This window comes from Astatotilapia calliptera, chromosome 8 (genome assembly GCF_900246225.1).
Source record: "Astatotilapia calliptera chromosome 8, fAstCal1.2, whole genome shotgun sequence".
NCBI lineage: Eukaryota > Metazoa > Chordata > Actinopteri > Cichliformes > Cichlidae > Astatotilapia > Astatotilapia calliptera.
Window position 1 is genome coordinate 18,907,960 of NC_039309.1, and position 18,925 is coordinate 18,926,884.

Below are 18,925 nucleotides of genomic sequence, written 5' to 3' on the forward strand. Positions count from 1 at the left end.
GTTCACGAGTGACGGGAGAAGGGAGCGGGAGATTGATGGTCCATCATGTTGAAGAGAGAGCTGAGTATAAAGCGAAGCCCTCAATTTACCAGTAGTTCTACACCCCTACCCTCAACTATGGTCACAACCTGTGGGTAGTGACCAAATGAACAAGATCGCGGATACAAGCGGCGGAAATGAGCTTCCTCCGAAGGGTGGCTGGCCTCTGCCTTAGAGATAGGGTGAGAAGTTCAGCCATCCAGGAGGGACTCAGAGTAGAGCCGCTGCTCCTCCACATTGGAAGGAGCCAGTTGAGGTGGTTCAGTCATCTCATAAGGCGGCCTCCTGGGCGCCTCCTGGGTGAGGTGTTCTGGGCATGTCCCAGCCAGGAGGAAGCCCCAGGGCAGACCCAGGACAAGCTGGAGAGATTATATTTCTCTCTCGGTTGGCCTGGGAACGCCTTGGTGTTACCCCGGACAAGCTGGAGGAGGTGGCTGGGGAGAGGGAGAGGTGTGGGCTTCTCTGTTTATGCTGCTGATTAAATTGCTGATTAAATTTCTTGATAATCAATTAACAGGCGAACTGCTTGAGCACAGTTTTATTTTTTCTTAATTTCTTCCTTTTCCCTTCCTCTAGTTTGTAATCACATCACGTACATGTGAACTTTTGTCCTCACTTATTTATCTTATATTTGCATGTGAAACTGTGTATCTCCCAGAATGTGTTTATGTGCTCCAAGTGTTGCTTGTGAACAAACTGTATCAGAAAGTCCGTGAGTGTATTTTACATCTGCTGTAGGCAGTGATGCCATTCCTCTCAAAGAGTGATGTCTCATCTCCAAAAATAGGTTTATGTGCATGTTTATTGTTGTGCAGTACCATCAAATCTCATCCTGGCTGAGACAGCTTCTACTGCCACTAAAGTTGGCTCTTGCCACTATATCTGGACACACACAGATACTATGTGCACACACACTCTGTCCTCTGCCTCATTTACTCCCTCTCAGCCTCCCCCTTCATCTCACTCTGAAGGCTCATTAGAACAAAATCTGTATCTGACGTGTCACTCAAACAGACTCCAGGAGTCTTTGTTTCTTTGCTTCTAAAAGCACAAATGCACAGTTATACTGTAAACTGTTCCATCTTTACATTCAGTATCTAACAAGATACCAGTGAAGCCTCTTTTTTTCTATTCCATGTCTTCGAGATAAAAAATAAATACATAAAATTTCCTCGACTATAATGTTTCTACTTCTTTTCTGTATTCTTTTTAACCATATTACTGTTTTCAGTCCAAAGAACATTTTATTCTTTTACTCTAAGTGGTGTAGTGCTGATCACTTACTGCCTCACAACAAGAAGGCTCCTGGTTCACCTCTCTGTATAAAGTCTGTGTGTTTTCTGTGCACGCTGAAGTTTATTTGTGTGTGTATGTAGCAGCTACACTGATCCATCATAGTCATCATGAAATGAAAGAAAACAAGAGGAGGACATTTCCGAGTGTTGGATTGATTTTTGAATCACAGTGTAATTTGACAGTGCATTTGCGGAGCTTCTCGATTATCTCATCTCCTTAACTTTTTCCCCACCGGGCATTTTTGTCAATGAAAAACTTGAAGTGTGCTGAAGAGCACAGGAGTGACAGCTGAGTCATTTTACACAAGAAAAACAAACAAACAGGGACAAATTTCTCATACGTCACTACACAAGGGCTCGTCTGTGAGATGGCCTCCTCATGCGCGATTACAATACGAGGCTACAATTTAGCCTACATAGTCACTGCTGCTGCCAGCATTTATCCACCCACCCGGTGGGGTGACCATGATACCCCATCAGCCTTACGTGGCTAAGGGGTAAAAAATGGTGACAGAAAGAGAAGCTGGAATTGCACAGGAGGAAATGACACCACCGAATGGGCCGATCACAGCTGCACTGACATGACGTGGTTACCATTCTGAGGGGCTGCAGCGTAAAATCAATGAGCAATAAAAACTAAATTTTTCATGACCAACTTTCTCATTTAAATGAACCCAACTTGAAAATAAACCTGTCTTTATTATTGATGTGACCATTTCTCCTGACTGAGACAGTACCCCATCAGAGAAATCACTGTCATTACCCTGAATATAACATGGCTGAGCATGTGACAGTACACAGTGTACATCAGCCTTAATAATACATCCATCCTGATAATGGCTCCATCCAGCTCGGTCCTGATCTGTGTCTCTCTGCGGGGATCTGAAATGGCTTGATGTTACTGCAGCCACTGCCTGATACTGCACAACTCATCTATATTTCAGTAGGGCAGTGTGGAGTGTGTGTGTGTGTGTGTGTGTGTGTGTGTGTGTGTGTGTGTGTGTGTGTGTGTGTGTGTGTGTGTGTGTGTGTGTGTGAGAGAGAAAAGACAGGGCGAGAGATGGAGTGGACAATCACTGCTTTAATTTAGTAGTCTAATTCTGGTTGCAAGCTGGGCAAATAAGTGAATTTAAAGAGAAGTGTTATAGTGAGAGCTGTGAATCTGTGCTGGAGCCCTTTCTTTGTTGAGTTTCACTTACTCAACAAGCTTGTAAAGATTCTTTTTACAATTTAACCCAGCGGTCCCCCACCCCCGGGCCTCGGACCGGTCCGTGAGTCGTTTGGTCCCAGGCCACGAGAGTTGAGGCTCAGGTGTGAAATGTATGGTTTTCAGGGTTTTTATCGGTTTTCAGCGTTATTTTATCGTTTTTATCGTTAACTCGGTTTTCCTTGGTCTTTTCACGTGTGTTATGAATAAAGTTTCTTTTTTTCGGTACCGGTACTAGTTTTATTTTGTTGTATTTATCCGCGACACCTTAAAGGCCGGTCCATGAAAATATTGTCGGGCATAAACCGGTCCGTGGTGCAAAAAAGGTTGGAGACCGCTGATTCAACCCACAAAGTGACAAAAGCAGCAGAAAGCTACAACACCAAGGAGCTTTCCTGTGGATGCACTCTGGACCTTAACATCCATAACAGACAGTGACTGTCTCCGACCTCACCCTCTCAAAGTCAAAGCCACGCAGAAATTTTTCTTCCATGCTGTCAAGATGTTCTGAGATAGAGGCTGGCACCAAATCACAGGCATGTGTGAAAGCATGGCCTTTTTAAGTCAACTCAGATCTGACCACATCAGACGTAAAGGCAAATAGTCACATGAAATTTTCAATTTCATTACACCCACCCCCCCCACAGAATGACACAGAATACTAGAAACTAGTATTTTCACCTGAGATTTTTTATGTATTTTTTTGATAAACAAGTTACAGTAAGTAAAAGGTCTCTTTTATCTACATTCTGTTACTGGCTCATCTTCTAGCTTTGTTTCCTTTTGTGTCAAAATTTTCTAAAAAAGACATTTTTTTAACGCTCACAAATTGGAAACCTCTGGTGCTTGCTTGACAATCTTTTAGGTTTTACTCTAACATGTTCAGTTTACAAAGAAAGCAGGTTAAAGGCACTCCCACACTGGATTTTCACCACGGGTAACCTGCCATTATATACAATTTATGCTGTTGTTGTTTTTTTAACATTTATTATATTTAGTGTGAAACACAGAGAAACATTTTTTGTCTGAAAGCACTGAAAAATGTTGGCTAGCCACAGTGAATTTAAGACTGACTCAGACTGACAGCTGTCCAGTTCTTAACTACCAGCCTCCATCAGGGCTAGCAGGAAGACAAGTAAGGCCTTCACCGACTGCAGAGTTAAGATTTAGACCTACTGGGCCTTTCAATGTCAGCAACGGGCTTTAAGGTCAACTAATGCCCCCAAAGAGATAGCTGGGAAGTTATTACACTGAGGAGTGGAAAAGAGAGAAGCTCAGGCTGACCTTTAAAAAACCACACTTAAATCAGCCAACGCCACAGGCGCTGTTCTACGTTGGGCTCACTCTGCTTCTGTGTGTCAGTGTGTGTGCACGTTTAGAAGGTTAGTGCAAATCTGCTGCCTCCTTAAAGACACTGACGCTGGAGTAAATCAGCATGCGTCTACAAAGCTGAAAGCTGATCTTTGCTTTAGCGATTGGTGATATATTTTTCTCAGTTTGTCGAAATGATGCATCACTTTCAATCAAACATGATGTTGAAAGCTTACCTTATACGGGAGGAAGAGGGACTTGACTGCTGCTAGGAGACTTGTGGTATCTGGAGCATCCCTCTGGCCACAGATCACAATCTAAAAAAGATAAATAAAAAAAAATAGAAGAGGGAGGGTGAGGAAAAAAAGATTATGTGGATGAAAGGAGAAGGAAGAAAGAGGAAAGAAGTATAATAAGACCAAAGCAATGGGGGGGAAAGGTGACACGTGGGACGAGGAGATGGAGAGGAAGTGATATAGGTCAGTACTGTATTTGTAGCACTAACAAGGGAGGCAGGTGTTTTCTCTGGGATTGCCTTCCCCTGCTTTACTTCTCAGTTTGTTACCCTCGCGCTGTTACCCTGACCTGTCACCCTGTCATCTATGACAGACAAACCCCTAACTAATCCTGTTTTAGGCTCCTGTTATTCCCTTCTCTCACACGCTTTCAAACTTAAAATTTTCTTTGAGTGTTACAGAAACTTTGGGCTAACTCCTGCTGTGCCTGCTAGTTTTGGTGGTTTCAGGCTAAACTGAGGGTGTTAATATTTCAAAGCAGTTACATAACTGAACAGCTGAAATAATCCCTTAAATGCACAAGTCCTGTTTAAAAACAGGGGAAAATGATTAAGAGTCTGTGTGTCCAGGGATTAGATGTGCAGGGAGTTTAGAGAGGTGCTGTCCTCAGATGACCTACGGGCCATGAAATGGGGTGAAAAATATGTATCAACAAATTAGCTGCTTGCTTAAGGAGGACTCTTGTAAACAAATGTTTATCCAAACAGGGTTTATATGATGGGCGCTGAGCTTCCAAGTTAATAATGAAAAAGTAGCAGCGGGAGGAGAAACAGCACAGGACATAAATATTGTGAATGGTGAGGATATTGAAGGCTACTTGGCTCTAACTCCACTTTCATTAGTCAGTAAATTACACACACAGCCACTTTGTTCACAGTCTAACTCATGATTATTACTGGGATCGAGGTTTACCAATGAAGCTAAAGAAATACAACATTGTTTAAAAAAATTCTTATTTTTTTAATTACTGCAAAACTTTCATACATTCCAGTTTCATTATATATAAAGTGAAAGATTTTTCATCCTTCATTTGATTTAGAACACTTCCTCAGCTTAAGGATGTGCGTGACTACTTGACTAGATGACTAACTGTCGCTGCTGGTTGGTACCAGACATTCTGCTCATTTAATCTAATTGTTAACATTTCAATCGATGCCAGCAATTTATTGTGTCGTAAAGGTTATGCATCCATGAGCCACCAGATGGAGCTGCAGCCCCAAGATCGCTGTAGAAACACCCATAAATCTGTAAATCTAGGCTTGATTCTTTATTTAAGTCACTGCTAGTCAAGCTGGTTTGATAGTCTGATCGGACAAAGGAGGGAGAAAGGTTTCACCCACCACAGCAGGGCTGTAACTAAAGATTATTCATGTAGTGATCTAATTTGCCTTTTTCTTTAACTTTCTAAAACGGACCCATTCAGACCTGGCGTCACAGCTCCAGGGTGCGGGCGCTTTAAATAATCACGCACTGCGGTAGTGCTGTTGTGGGAGGAAAGCTCCACTTTGCACAATCTACATTTAATGTTTATCTTAATCTCTCATTTCCATTTTCTTCCGTCCTCCTTGTTTTGCGGTCAGTTACAAAAACACATTTACGTGGTACTAGCGTCTGATGCGTCGACAATAAATTTCTGCGCAGGCGATGTCGTCGATTATGCTGAGGAATAGTTGCAGCCCTACACCACACGCACACTCCTGTGCAGCCCCTCATTTAGTCGACTAAGAAATTAGTTGCCAGGAGCTGAGATCAATCAAAAACTGATTTACAATACAAAAACAACTTCTGAACACAATGTTACTTATTACTTTAAAAGCAGACACAAATGTGATATAAAAACAAAATGGACTTGACTGAACTAAAAAGCTCCCTGCTATCTTTTTTCATTAAATGAAAAATCGTTTTGATTTCAGGGAACAAAAATCTTAACTTTTTTTTTTTTGTTCAGTAAAAGATGTTTAACAGTGATAACGTAAATGTGGGTCACAAACTGATCCAGGTGGGCCGCGCAGCATAATTTACAATAAATACCTAAAAAAATATATTTGATTCTTACAAACAAATTACATTTCAAGTGCACAGAAAAGCATCGTTTTAAAAGTCACACCTTTTAGACTTTTATACAACTTAATCCTGTTTGATAACTTTATAAAATTAGATGCACTTATTATTTAACCCTACAGGATAAAATCCTTTAGGATTGGTTTCAAAATCAACACATTTTTATTTTAAAAGTTTTGGGATTCTAAAGAACTTCTGAGGGTTTAAGGGGTTTCAAAATAACTTATTTATTATTATTATTATTATTATTATTATTATTCAGGTTTTCAGACCATTTCCTGATCTTGAACTCATCTCACATTTCATAGTAACCAGGAAACTTAATTTGGAAAGAAAAACTAAGATTAAAACAAATGAATGACAAAACACGCACAGGAAACGTTTCATTTTTCATTTGTGAGACGATCAGAGTGACTAAAAGTTTTGTGTGTCCCATTTCAAACTGTGCCGTGGAAGTTTAGGAATGGCTGAAACACAATACAGTAAAGTACAGTACAGTAGGGCTGCTTGCTGTGATTTGCAATCGGAAGGAATAGTATACGTTATCTCTGTCTTTCACTTTTTGCAATATTTGTTATTATAAAAAAAGTTAACAAACAGACATGACTTTAGGCTCTGGTTGCTTCATGGCATCTGTAGTTTGACCAACTAAAGAGAGAACTTTATTACCCAAATATGCAAACATCATCAATCAATAAAACTTTATTTGCAGTGCTGTGGAGAGATGTAGTGGAATAGTTTCATACTGATTCACGTTCACTTTACTGCATGGTTACAGAGTATACAAGAGAATCAGTTAAATCTGTTTCACCAGCTTCTTGTTCAGCTTTTGTTTCTGCTATGCCACATCATTTTCTTCAGTTTTTGTTTACCGCTAAATGCAAATTGCATGACAAACTGTGTTTGCACAATACATCATTCAAGCAGAAACCTTTGCCTTTAGTGGGTGGATGCAAAAATCAATTTGGGCTGGCAGCCTGGCAAACACCTGCTCTCCAAGCCAACCTGGCTTTTAGGACAACTGTCTTTGGCTAACACCAATCAACAGTGGCACTTTAAATGCGTAATATTAAATCAAGACTACTTTGACTATCCTACCAATACCAATTGTAAAGTATTATCTGGTTGTCATAGTAACTAAAACCCACCAGTAGCCCTGATTCCTACATGCAAAACTCAAAAGACTTTAATAACCGGTGAACTCACAGGACAACATAAATCCTTCTGGTGCCTGAACTTGTTCCCCTTCATGATCATGTGTGTTAGTTTCAAACTCACCTGTTTAAGTGTGTAGTGCTGGGCCATAAGAGCTCGCACCATTTCAGGCAAGGCTATGGGAACAGTGGTCAGACGGTCAGAGAATGCCGTCAGTAGCTGCTGGGACTTCTGGAGCCACTCCTGTCTTCCAGTGTAGTGGGACAGACGAAGGAGGTTGAACGCTGAGACTGAGTTAGCACTGGGCTCAGCTCCATCCTGATCTGAGATGCAAAGACAAACAAAAGATGCTCAACAGTTACAGTCTAAGACCTTGAATATACTCTGAATCAAGAAAACAGAGGAGTTATTTAAATGAAACCGAGTATAAAGTTATAGTCACACTAAAACCGTGGTCAGAGATTTCAGCATGAGCATATTTATTGCACAATTGTGCAAAGAATTTGCAAACTCACTGGCTTTGAACGACTCCTCTGAAGATACACTTCAGTTGTTTGGAGACAGGCTGCTTTTCACCAGGCAACGTGCAATAAAAATACTCACAGCAACTACTTGCAAATTGTTCACCGATAGCAAAAAACTTCAATGCAATTACCAGGCGACCAGTGATTATTCCTAGTTACAGAGATGTTGCCATCCTATTTTTAGTCTAGTGTGACTGAGCCATAAGACGGGGATTAGGACTTGATACAAAACAGACTCACTCACAACACAACTCATTTATTGTTATCTGAAACAAGGTCCTGGGAAGGTGCACAAAAAACAATAATCAACTTAAGCATTATTTTGTCTTTTAGATATTCTTCACTAAAGTTGGCTTCAATTTTTGCCCAGTGACTGCATTGAAGTCTTTTGCTGTCGGTGACCGACTGAAACTGAATGTTTGAACATTCAGTTGTGGAAACACAGGTATTGCCCACTAAGTTCAGCAAATTGTCCTCTTTTTTTTGTTTGTTTGTTTAAAATGCCAACATCAATCAACAAAAGCTTCTTTTTTATTTTTCAATTTTATTTTTAATGAAAAAAATCATTTAAAAAAAATAATAAAAAATGAATGCAGGAAATTTCATGCTTAATTTTTCAGACTCAGATTATGCTCAGTGTTTTATAAACTCTATGGCATAGCAATGCGTTGTACGTTATTTTTAACTAATGTGATTTGTCTAAACATGAACAAACATTAAAAGTTTCGCTTTTAAATCCAGAATGATGCCATGCTTGTAATCCAAATGTGGATGCAATGCCGTTCTGTGTGATGTGATGGACACAACAGATAACCCTATGAATGGCTCTGTTCAGTGACTGGTCCTTATCATTCATATCAGTGTCTAATGAGAACCTGGAAGGTGATGTTCCCATAACCTCTGCCCTTGCTACATGATTGCTTCTCAGGCCTGAGTTCTGTGTTTCTGAATGTGTGTGAGTGTGCTTTTTATTGTCCAACACAATTTACTCTTTAAGTTAAACTGCACATTTTGAGCAAAACCTGGAAATGTAGAGTTGTAGAGTTCTGACTTCTAAGTATTTACAGCAAAATGGCCCTACACAGCCACACAGCTGTCCTGTACACTGCATATTCAATATGTTTTATAATGAGCACGAATTACCATCATCCATGCGTGACTGAAATGCAGAAATACTTTGATTTGCATGTTTCTGGACTCCACAGCAAGGAAGTTTCAGCACACACACACACACACACACACACACACTGTAAACACACACAGAGGTTTAACCTGAGAGTCTGTTTGCTTTCAACATTTCACATCTCATCTCTTAAGGATCCCCATGGAAGGAGGGCAGATGAAGGCGTGACAGTACTGCTTCCAAACAGACACACACATAGAAAACTTGCTGTCAGCACAGAAACACACACTCACTGCAGTAAAGCACTACTTAAGACTTTTATCAGTTTTTTAAAGTCTACAAAAACAGCTGAAGCAGTCTCAAGTTGATGTATCCTGTATTTTTCTGTCTTTTTAAATGGGAATACATCTGACAATGCACTGTGACCACGAGAGACAAAAAGTGTTTTCACAAACAACTGATTTTCAACTACAAAACAAAGACGGATATTGTGCATAATTGCAACCTTAGTCTTCAAAAACAAATACACACAAGGGAGGCTGAGGCGAGGGGATGTAGAGTGGCAGCATAGTGGGGTAATCCGTCTTGCGGTGACAGGCCACGCTGCTGGGACCGGCGTCCACACTGCAGCGGGTGTAGCGTCACTAATGGGCTTCAACCCCACACAGCGCCGCCACCATAATGGCTCCGTCAATCCTCTCAGATGAGAGAGCTCTCACGTGTCAGCTTCGATAAACACACACAGATGCAGGTGTGACGGCGCGCAGGGACAAGCGCTCCAAAACACACAAGCTCAGGCTGCCATCATCTCTGATCTGTCCCACATTTCATAATAAAAATAACAATCACCAAAAGATCTGCATTTCCAACTGAAAAATGATGAATCCTGTCATGGAGGAAAAGAAAAGATGTAACGTGAGATCCATTTGGAAGGGAGAAAGACGAGCCTACTGACTGTATTAGTAAGGAGAAAAAAAATTAACTGAGTCGAGATGACAAAAGAGTTATGAATAAAAATACAAGTGGGAGTAGGAAGCTGTTGAAATAGATGGTCCCTGTCAGACAGAGCAGCTTGGGAGCAAAAACAAATAGGCAACTACATCCAAATTGGAATCTACAGCCTGGCAGATCAAAGGTGCATGTCAGCACGTAGACAAAGTGTCAGTTTCTCTGACATGCCACCAGCCATCAGTTACAGAAGTGGATTGGCAACTGAAGAAAGGCTGGATTGCACATCCAGGCCAGGACCATTTATTTTTATATCCCCAGTCCTTTGGTACAAAAAAAAATCTCCTTTTTCTACAGATTTGCAACATTAAAGAAGTTCTTGAGGAAAAGTTTTTTTGTTTTTTACGAGCTAAGCAAAAAGTATAGACCAGGGATCGGCAACCTGCGGCTCCGGAGCCGCATGCGGTTCTTTAGTCCTTGTACTGCGGCTCCGCGTGGTCTGGGAAAATAAATTAGAAGTATTTAGCTGAAGTGTGTTTTATTTGTGATTAGTTATTTTTTTAACTTGTAGTTCTAAATTGGAAGATTATTGTGATATTGAAATATAAAATAAAATTATATTTTATTATTTTTTCATCGCTCAAAATAAGCGTCACACTCACGGAAGCCGGTATACCCGCCGAAGCGCCGTGCATTTATCGAGACTTTCAACCCCAGGTAGGCCAATTATGGATCTTCGGATCCACATTATGTCAGCAGCTGTTCTCCACCGTGAACTATGTTAAAAACAAACACCGCTCACGCCTCACAGATGACAGCTTACAGTCCTGCGTAAAGATGAAAGTGACTTAATAAAGCCCCGATTTTCAGACGCTGTGCGCGGAGGTTCAGGAGCGGAAGTCCCATTGTAAACATACCACGCAGACCCGACGATGTTTCCATGAACGTGCTTTTCAGCATCTCTTTATTGACCACTTTTCACACACGGTTGCTGTACGCATACAGCCGGCTGTAGCTTTTCAGCTCACAGCCCGACACACACCAACACAACAGCCGAGAGCACTGACGTTAAGGCAGCGAGGCGAGATTGCGGGTGCTGCTCAGGTGCGTCCGCCTCCCCTGCAGCGGCATTGCAGACGATGCCCCGCCACACACATCAACCTGGTAAAATACATATTTAGGCAGAATTTTGCAAATATCTATTTTTCATCTTTTAGCAGCATAGTGCTTTTTTTCCAATTGTTTTTTCAAAGTCAGGTCAAGGCTCCAAAAGCCCAAAGGCAATATAAGGGGGCCTCACAACAGTTTTTGTTTGCTGGATCATTTTAGTTCAGCTGGGTGTCTTTCCTTTTGTTATATTTCTTTAAGAGTTCAAAATGTGTTAATTACATAAATAAAATGTAATTTTCTCCATACCACTTCATGGATTTCATAAGCAACACACCTTAGTTGAAGCATAAAGGTAAAAAACAAAACAACCCAATATATGCAGTGTTATCTTCATTTTAGATGTCAAAAAGTATTTGCGGCTCCCAGTGTTTCTTTTGCGTGGAAACCGGGTCCAAGTGGCTCTTTGGGTGTTAAAGGTTGCAGACCCCTGGTATAGACCATTATATTTTCAGACACTGTACAGAATATGTATATATGCGGATGGGTTTCTTGGACATTTGTTTATATTTAACGGCGCAGCGAGTCTCTTTACAGAAACTCTTTAAATCTTTTAGCTTTCTTGGCTAACAGATTAGCTACCTGCTTAGCTACCTGAAGCTTGAGCTCCTTCCACAGACGTTTACAGGACTGAGGTCTGGAGACTGGCTAGCCTTGTTTGGAAGAACAGATATGTTGAGTGTGACCCAAAGAACATATCTGTTCTTCCAAACATGGCAGGTTAGGTTGATGTGAGTGAGTTTCATCTGACCGCAGCACTTATTCCAAGCCTTCTCTGAATTATTTAGCTGTTCAATGGGAAAGTTAAGATTTGGTCTTGCCGACCATGGCGGACAGACTGGAATGGAAGAAACTAATTCTGTGGACAGGTGTGCTTTACACACATAACACATTGAGATCAGGAGTATCTGTAATTGACTGATTGTTTGTAACGTGGCACACAACCAATCAGTGGGAACCAGAATTCTGGCTGGGCTGTAGGGAATCAAGTACTTCACTTTCACTTAATGAGACGCAAATCTATTTATAACTTTTATGTAATGTGTTTTTTCTGAACTTTTGGTTAATATTCCGTCTCACTTAATTAAAATGAAACCATCATAAAAAATAGAGACTGTTCATTTCTTAGTAAATGAGCAAACTTACAAATTCAGCAAATAATAATAATCAGTTATATAATAATAATCAATAATAATATTTTCCCGCACTCTAAGTAACAGCTAAGAAGGCACTAATATTTTAATCACCAAAACTAAGCACAAACTTCTGGGATGGCCAGCAACCCATAATAGTAGTTACATAATTCATTTAAAAATTCTCCAACAGCACACACACTAAGGGGGGGGGGGGGGGTCAGTAGACACTATAACTGTCTGTCTTGGGACACCTATCAGTCAAAGTGACTGTGCCCCGAACGTGACTATCCAGCTGGAAAAGTTGGAAAAATTCACCCAATTCAGGATTGAATCTCTGAAACAGCAGGCTGTCAGTCTGTCTGCACAGTGCTACTTCTTCTACTTCTATAGTAATACACTGTTTCATCACTACCTTTTACATAAGAAGATTTTAATTAGCAAAACTTTAGGCATCTAAAGGAATTATTTCTACAAAACTCCAAACTTTCCACTGCAGGAAAGGTTTAAGTTCTTAGTGGAAAACAAGGTTAGACAACATTTTTCATTTTTAGTGGCCATTCGTGTACCTTGTTCAATCTATTTCTAACCTTTTTAATCATTCAATTTATTCTCTACAGTTATATGCCAATTTTAGATTAGATCAGATATTTTCAGTGCATTTGTGATAAATAACGAACAAACACATAAATACTGGCCTTACACAGCTTGTCCACTAGGGGCCTGGCCCAAATGTCCCACATCTCATCACAGCTCCATCAATCACTTATATTATGTTAGATATTGCTGAAAATATTGTCCTCAAAGGTTTCCTGCACCATGCTGATGCTAGTCTAATGCAATACCACCTGTTTTGTCATTTACCAGGTTCAAAATCATTGTAAAGCTGAGGCACAGGACCAGGTCAAAGACAAGACTTCAGTCACTGGGAAATCAGTAGGATTGTTTCTGGGTTGGGTTTCATTTCCTCAAGCAGAAAACAGATTTTTATTTATCGAATAGCCTGAAACAAAACAACACTCAAGTACTGTTTGTAAGGAAAACTATTTGCGGCCCAATTGTGCTTATATTTGTAATCAACATGAAAAGGCCCATACTGAGGAAGGAAAAGAAACAAACCCTACAAGGCTAAAAGGTAAGTACGAGGGCAGCAAGGAAGAACATGTAATAATTGGAAAAGAATGAAGATGTAAGCAAGATGAGAGCAGGCAGAAGCAGAAGGTGGGTTTGAGATTCCCACTGCAGATTGTCGTCCTGTTCCAGCCTGTCAGGAGCAGATGGACTGAGAGACAGAAAGAAGACATATTTGACAGGCCTGGTGATCAAAGTAGCCGAAGAATCAGAGCATCAGTCTTTGAGTGCTTTCAAGTTGAAGAGGTTCAGCTTGAATGAGTGAGGCTTTTACAGTGCTGAAGGTAGATAGGAGGAGGTCAATACTCCTCTGCTCCCCTCTTTTATCCTCCAGCTATTCATCAGTCTATCCACCAATCTGTGCCTTCTTGCCTTTTCACTAACATTTAAAGTGTAGCAATAGAGGGAGACTGACAGAGATATTACAGACGAGGCTTCCATCGTGTTAAGATCCAAATCGATCAATAAGGTGGAAGATATACATAGGCGAGAAAGAGATGGACGGTACATGAAAAGATGAGCAATTAATGATTACGCTCATCCAGTAACTCAGCATCCATTCATGCCTCCTCTGTTTGTTTAACTCAGTGTGGTCAACTTCTGCCAATTTCCAATTCTGCAGACACATCTCAAACTTAGTATTTATTCATCTCTCTGAGCTACATCCTCACACTTTGCCTGAGCCGCAGCGGTATTCTGCAGTAGTGCTATTAATCTTTCACCTGTTTGTCAATCCAACCTGCATCTTTAAACACACTTGCCACATGCCCCACAGTAGCAGCACCAGTTTGTTATTTATGTTCTAACAGCTCAACAGAACTTCCAATATTACAGCAGATGTGTGTACATGCCTGTAGCACTTTCGGCCTGTTGCTTAGTCGACTGGCATCATTTTCTGATGTCACATTTGACTCCATGTGTATCCAAAGCTTGAACCCTTCTCAGTTTGTTAATCACTTGACTTATTTTTCTACTGCTTGACAGGAGCAGCTGGAAGCTTAAAAAAAAAACATTACATGACTGCTTAACAAAATTACCCTAAGTTTTCCACAGACATTTGTGAGCCCAGGAGAATGGACGTTAAAGACTTTTCCTGATCACCTCTGTGCTCATCTAACAACACAATCACTGCATTCGAGCACTCGTGCTCCTTTCAGTTACTAATCTGGGCAAATCTTCAGGTCTAATATCAAAACTGTTGTTCCTTGAAGACCCACTTAAAGCTATTCAAGACCACAGACTTCCATTTAACACACTTTTGACTCCATGGCTAATTTGCCTCTTTGTATAAACTGTATATTATCCATAGGACTTAAAGTCAGAGGAGCTGACTATAGGGTTCATATAGTGGTTATAGATCGGTCGGTGTGTGTGTGTGTGTGTGTGTGTGTGTGTGTGTGTGTGTGTGTGTGTGTGTGTGTGTGTGTGTGTGTGTGTGTGTGTGTGTGAGTGATCATTAAGGTAGCTACATTATATCTCTTATATGTAGTGTATGTTGAAACTTTACAGAGCAGTTAGATTTCTAGAGGGTTAAAATACAACATTCAAAAACACTAGCAAGTTTTTAAACAGAAGAAGTTAGTTATTCAGTATGAGTCACAAAAAATGCTAAATACAAACTGTGATGTTTTTGTTGGCTTTCATATTTTAGAAACAAAAGACGTATGAATCACTATAGCTCAGAGTACAATCACTCAAATTGTCCGCTCTATGACACTGTAAAATCACACTCCTTGCGGATTCCTAATTGCCACAGGCGACATTACCATCATGCTCTGACATGATGGTAATGTCTTCCAGAGTTATGTATTTAAATTCACTACTAATATTGTAGACACAGGTAAGATAACAGAGATTTCAGATATCTAAGTAGTTTATTTTCATTTTATAAGAAAGAAATCATGTTTGCCTCAACACCCATACTGAGATGATCTACCAATCTATCAGCACCTACATTTCCACTCCAGGTACCTATTCTGTCCCTGAAACTTCAAAGAAAGAAAAGGTTCCTTTACACTGTTGTTCATATGTGATTCCACTTCAGTCTGAAGAACCTCAGAGATTAGGCAAATTAGTTCACTGATGTAGAAACAGCTATTCTGACAAGACTTTCTAAAAACATGGCAAACCAGACGTTCCAGCTGTGTAAGCCTCTCTTGTCTTGCTCAAACAGAGCAATCAAAAGCTGTGCTTGGGCCAGATTTAAATGTTATCTTTATAAAAAGTAAGTTATCCTAACAAAAAGCAGTCACCACTCACACATCCCTAAACTTCCAGAATGTGCCAACCCCCCTGAGCAGGGACTTTGCTGGGGGTAAGATATTGTAGTTCTTATTGAAGTTAAGTGCATTGAGCATCTTCAAATGTTCCTATGGTAAAAAAAAAAAAAAAAAGCAGCTAATGCATCCATCCCTCACCCTCTTTCAGCTGCAGCAGTACTGTGCTGTCAGTGGGATCACTGCAGAAGTAGCCTCCGCCCTGATCATCCCAGAACAACACGTCCTGCCTCAGCTGCAGCTCCTCAGCCCACTGCAGCCACTCTGTTTGTAGCGTGGCCTCGTACAGGTCCAGCAAACCACATATGATGAAGGCATAGTCATCCAGGAAGCCAGAGATAGACGGAGATCTGCAGAGCGCAGAGGGAGAAAGTGAAAATCAGAGGAGCAGGAGAGGAGAGTGGGAATCAGGACAATTTTCATTAAGAATTTATTGATCGATGCGTTGACATGAGTTACTTTTAGTGAACTAGTTTTGCTTTGTTTTTTTCTCCATTCCATGCTTTACTTTTTTATACTGCCTGAGGAAGACAAACAGCCAGATGCTAAAGAAATGTGGAGGGACTGCCTTACAAAGGCATTACAAAGAGCCTGAAGGAGATACTTGGGACAATCCACGACTACATTATAATACACATAGTTAGCTGAGTATAATCACTTCCTGAAGCATTTTTCTCAATGTGTAATTATTCATCTGTGTTTCTATAGTAAAGGCAAAGACATTCGCATAGGCACACAACTGCATACATAAGATGTCTGACGTTTGAAGTAACTCTTTTTCCTCCTCCACTTCATTCAGACGAGTTCTTTTGTCCTACCAATTTCTCCCAATTTTACAAATCATTCTCTGTCAGTGAAATTGATTCTGATTTATTGTTCAAGACTTGTCCTTCACAATGTTGCTACTGAGTCGCTGCAAATCAGCTTCTAAATTCGAGGGTTATTCCACCCCGTGCTACTTTTCCCCTCCAATTCTTATGACGGCACCCCGTCTGAGTGAGTGCATGGGGACAGACAGTGACAGGAGGCCAGACAGTGCTGTGACATGAGAGGCTGATGGCTGGCAGTCAAGAGGCTAAAAACAGGAGGTGCACTTGGAGAAGATAAAGTGCATGACTTTAAGGTCATGGAGAGGTGAGGAGTCAGAGAGCAGCTTTTCTTCCCCAGAAAAAAGGTTGATTCATGAGCCAACTCATACACAGAGCAAAAGCACTTGTTCTAGCCAACTCAACTCAGTATAGGACTCTGCAAAAGTCCTGACCCACCCCCTCTTTTCTTTTGTTTCCATGGAGCCAGAATTTCTTGTTATTTTTAAATTGGCCTTAAGCAAAAGTTCTGAGGCTTTCTGAAGTGGCTTTGGCCACTTTATTCACTCGTTTCAGTCCCTGTAAACTTACAATTATCATATAGATTATTATGTAAAATCTGAGGCCATGGTTCTCAGCCGGAAAAGGGTGGAGTGCCCACTCCGGGTCGGGGATGAGTTCCTGCCCCAAGTGGAAGAGTTCAAGGTTCTCGGGGTCTTGTTCGCGAGTGATGGGAGAAGGGAGCCGGAGATCGACAGATGGATTGGTGCTGCGGCCGCAGTGATGCAGCTGGTTGAGCTACGTCCCTACCCTCAACTATGGCCACGAGCTGTGGGTAGTGACCGAAAGAACGAGATCGCGGATACAAGCGGCAGAAATGAGCTTCCTCCGAAGGGTGGCTGGCCTCTCCCTTAGAGATAGGGTGAGAAGTTCAGCCATCCGCGAGGGGCTCAGAGTACAGCTGCTGCTCCTCCACATTGGAAGGAGCCAGCTGAGGTGGTTCGGGCATGTCCCACCAGGAGGAGGCCCTGATCTATGTTTACACATAGCAAATAAATGATTTTTCTTATATTTTCTATATAATTAAAGGAATGTGATTTCTTTTTTTGTCAACAAGGAGGCCGTTGTTTTTTGAGTTTGAAACATAAATAATTCCTTCCAGCAACTTGATGTAAGTAAGTATCCAAAACATACAAGTTTCATTTATATAATTTTTAAGGGATCTTATACCTGTTTTCACTCTTGTATACTTTTCATACAAGTTTCACACAAGACATAAATCTTATAAAGTTTGTATCTATATATCTTTTCCATATGGGGTACACGTACTGGAAAATTATTTACTAGGACTCACCTATCACGCGACTGGAGAGCGCAAACTCCGCCATTGTCGTTTTCCATCAAACACTCGTTAAAACAGCAACCTACAGGTATGTTAGCGCACTCATCCCTGACTGTCCGAGGGAAGGGCGGGGTCACACGTTGAAACAGACGCAAGGCAGCCCAGGCGGGGAAATTTTTCTTTTACATTTTGCGACTCATATTATTTCTCTATCTGATAAGAAAACTATTCAATCAGATAGTTATTTGTGGTGAATGAAATACAGTTACACTTTCAAGCACTTTTAAGCGCCACATCTAAAAATTCAAGCACTTTTCAAACCTTGAAAAGACAACATTAAAATTCATTTTCAAGTATTTCAAGCACCCGTACGAACCCTGTTACAAGTCCTTTAAGATGCCCAGACAAATATTCCTTGAGATTGATAAAGAAATTATAAGAAATCTTGACCGTAAGAATTCAAGCTGTGCTGAAGAATAAATCTGGTCATTCCAGTTATTGCTTGACAGAACTGTGAAAACTCGTTTTTTGCCTCATATTCTGTACTTCCATTTATGCTTGCACGTTTCAGTAAATCGCTGCATTCATTTCCCACTTTCCTTACAAAATATAAAGAAATTTTACACTGGCTTAATACTTTTGCACAGTACTGAGCTTATAAAGCAGATATATATACAGTAGGGGTGCAACGATATTCGTATCGATATTGAACCGTTCGATACAGTGCTTTCGGTTCGGTACGCATATGTATCGAACAATACAACATTTGTAATTTATTTGATCAACTTTCCTTCTGACGATGCTGTCTGTGTTGAGCGCTCAGTGAATCTGCGTTCGACTACTCCGCCTAGGCTGCACTGTCGAGCGCAGATCCACTGAGCGCTCAACACAGACAGCATAGTCAGGAGGAAGAGCGTAGGGCAAGCTAGCGAGACAGAAGTTAAGCTCTCCTTGCAAGATGGACCTCCCCCACCCTCATTCAGATCTGGCGTTTGGAATTATTTTGGTTTTCATGTGACGTATGACCCTGAAGGTAAGCGAGTCATGGACTAAAGTAAAACAGTATGTTGGATGTGCCATGCAATGCTTAATTAACTAGTGTGTTAGCGCA

The 18,925-nt window shown here is 40.9% G+C and overlaps 1 protein-coding gene across 3 annotated transcripts in view; it reads right to left on the minus strand.

The window, feature by feature from the left end:
* Window positions 1-18,925, minus strand: part of spata20 (spermatogenesis associated 20) — a 54,021-nt gene that overhangs the window by 19,350 nt on the left and 15,746 nt on the right. For all 3 annotated transcript variants that reach the window (XM_026177292.1, XM_026177294.1, XM_026177293.1), the window contains exons 13-15: window positions 15,808-16,016; window positions 7,488-7,687; window positions 4,089-4,169 (exon numbers count right to left, since the gene is read on the minus strand). In XM_026177292.1, the coding sequence (XP_026033077.1) occupies window positions 4,089-4,169; window positions 7,488-7,687; window positions 15,808-16,016 (490 nt within the window). The remainder of the gene's footprint in view (window positions 1-4,088; window positions 4,170-7,487; window positions 7,688-15,807; window positions 16,017-18,925) is intronic.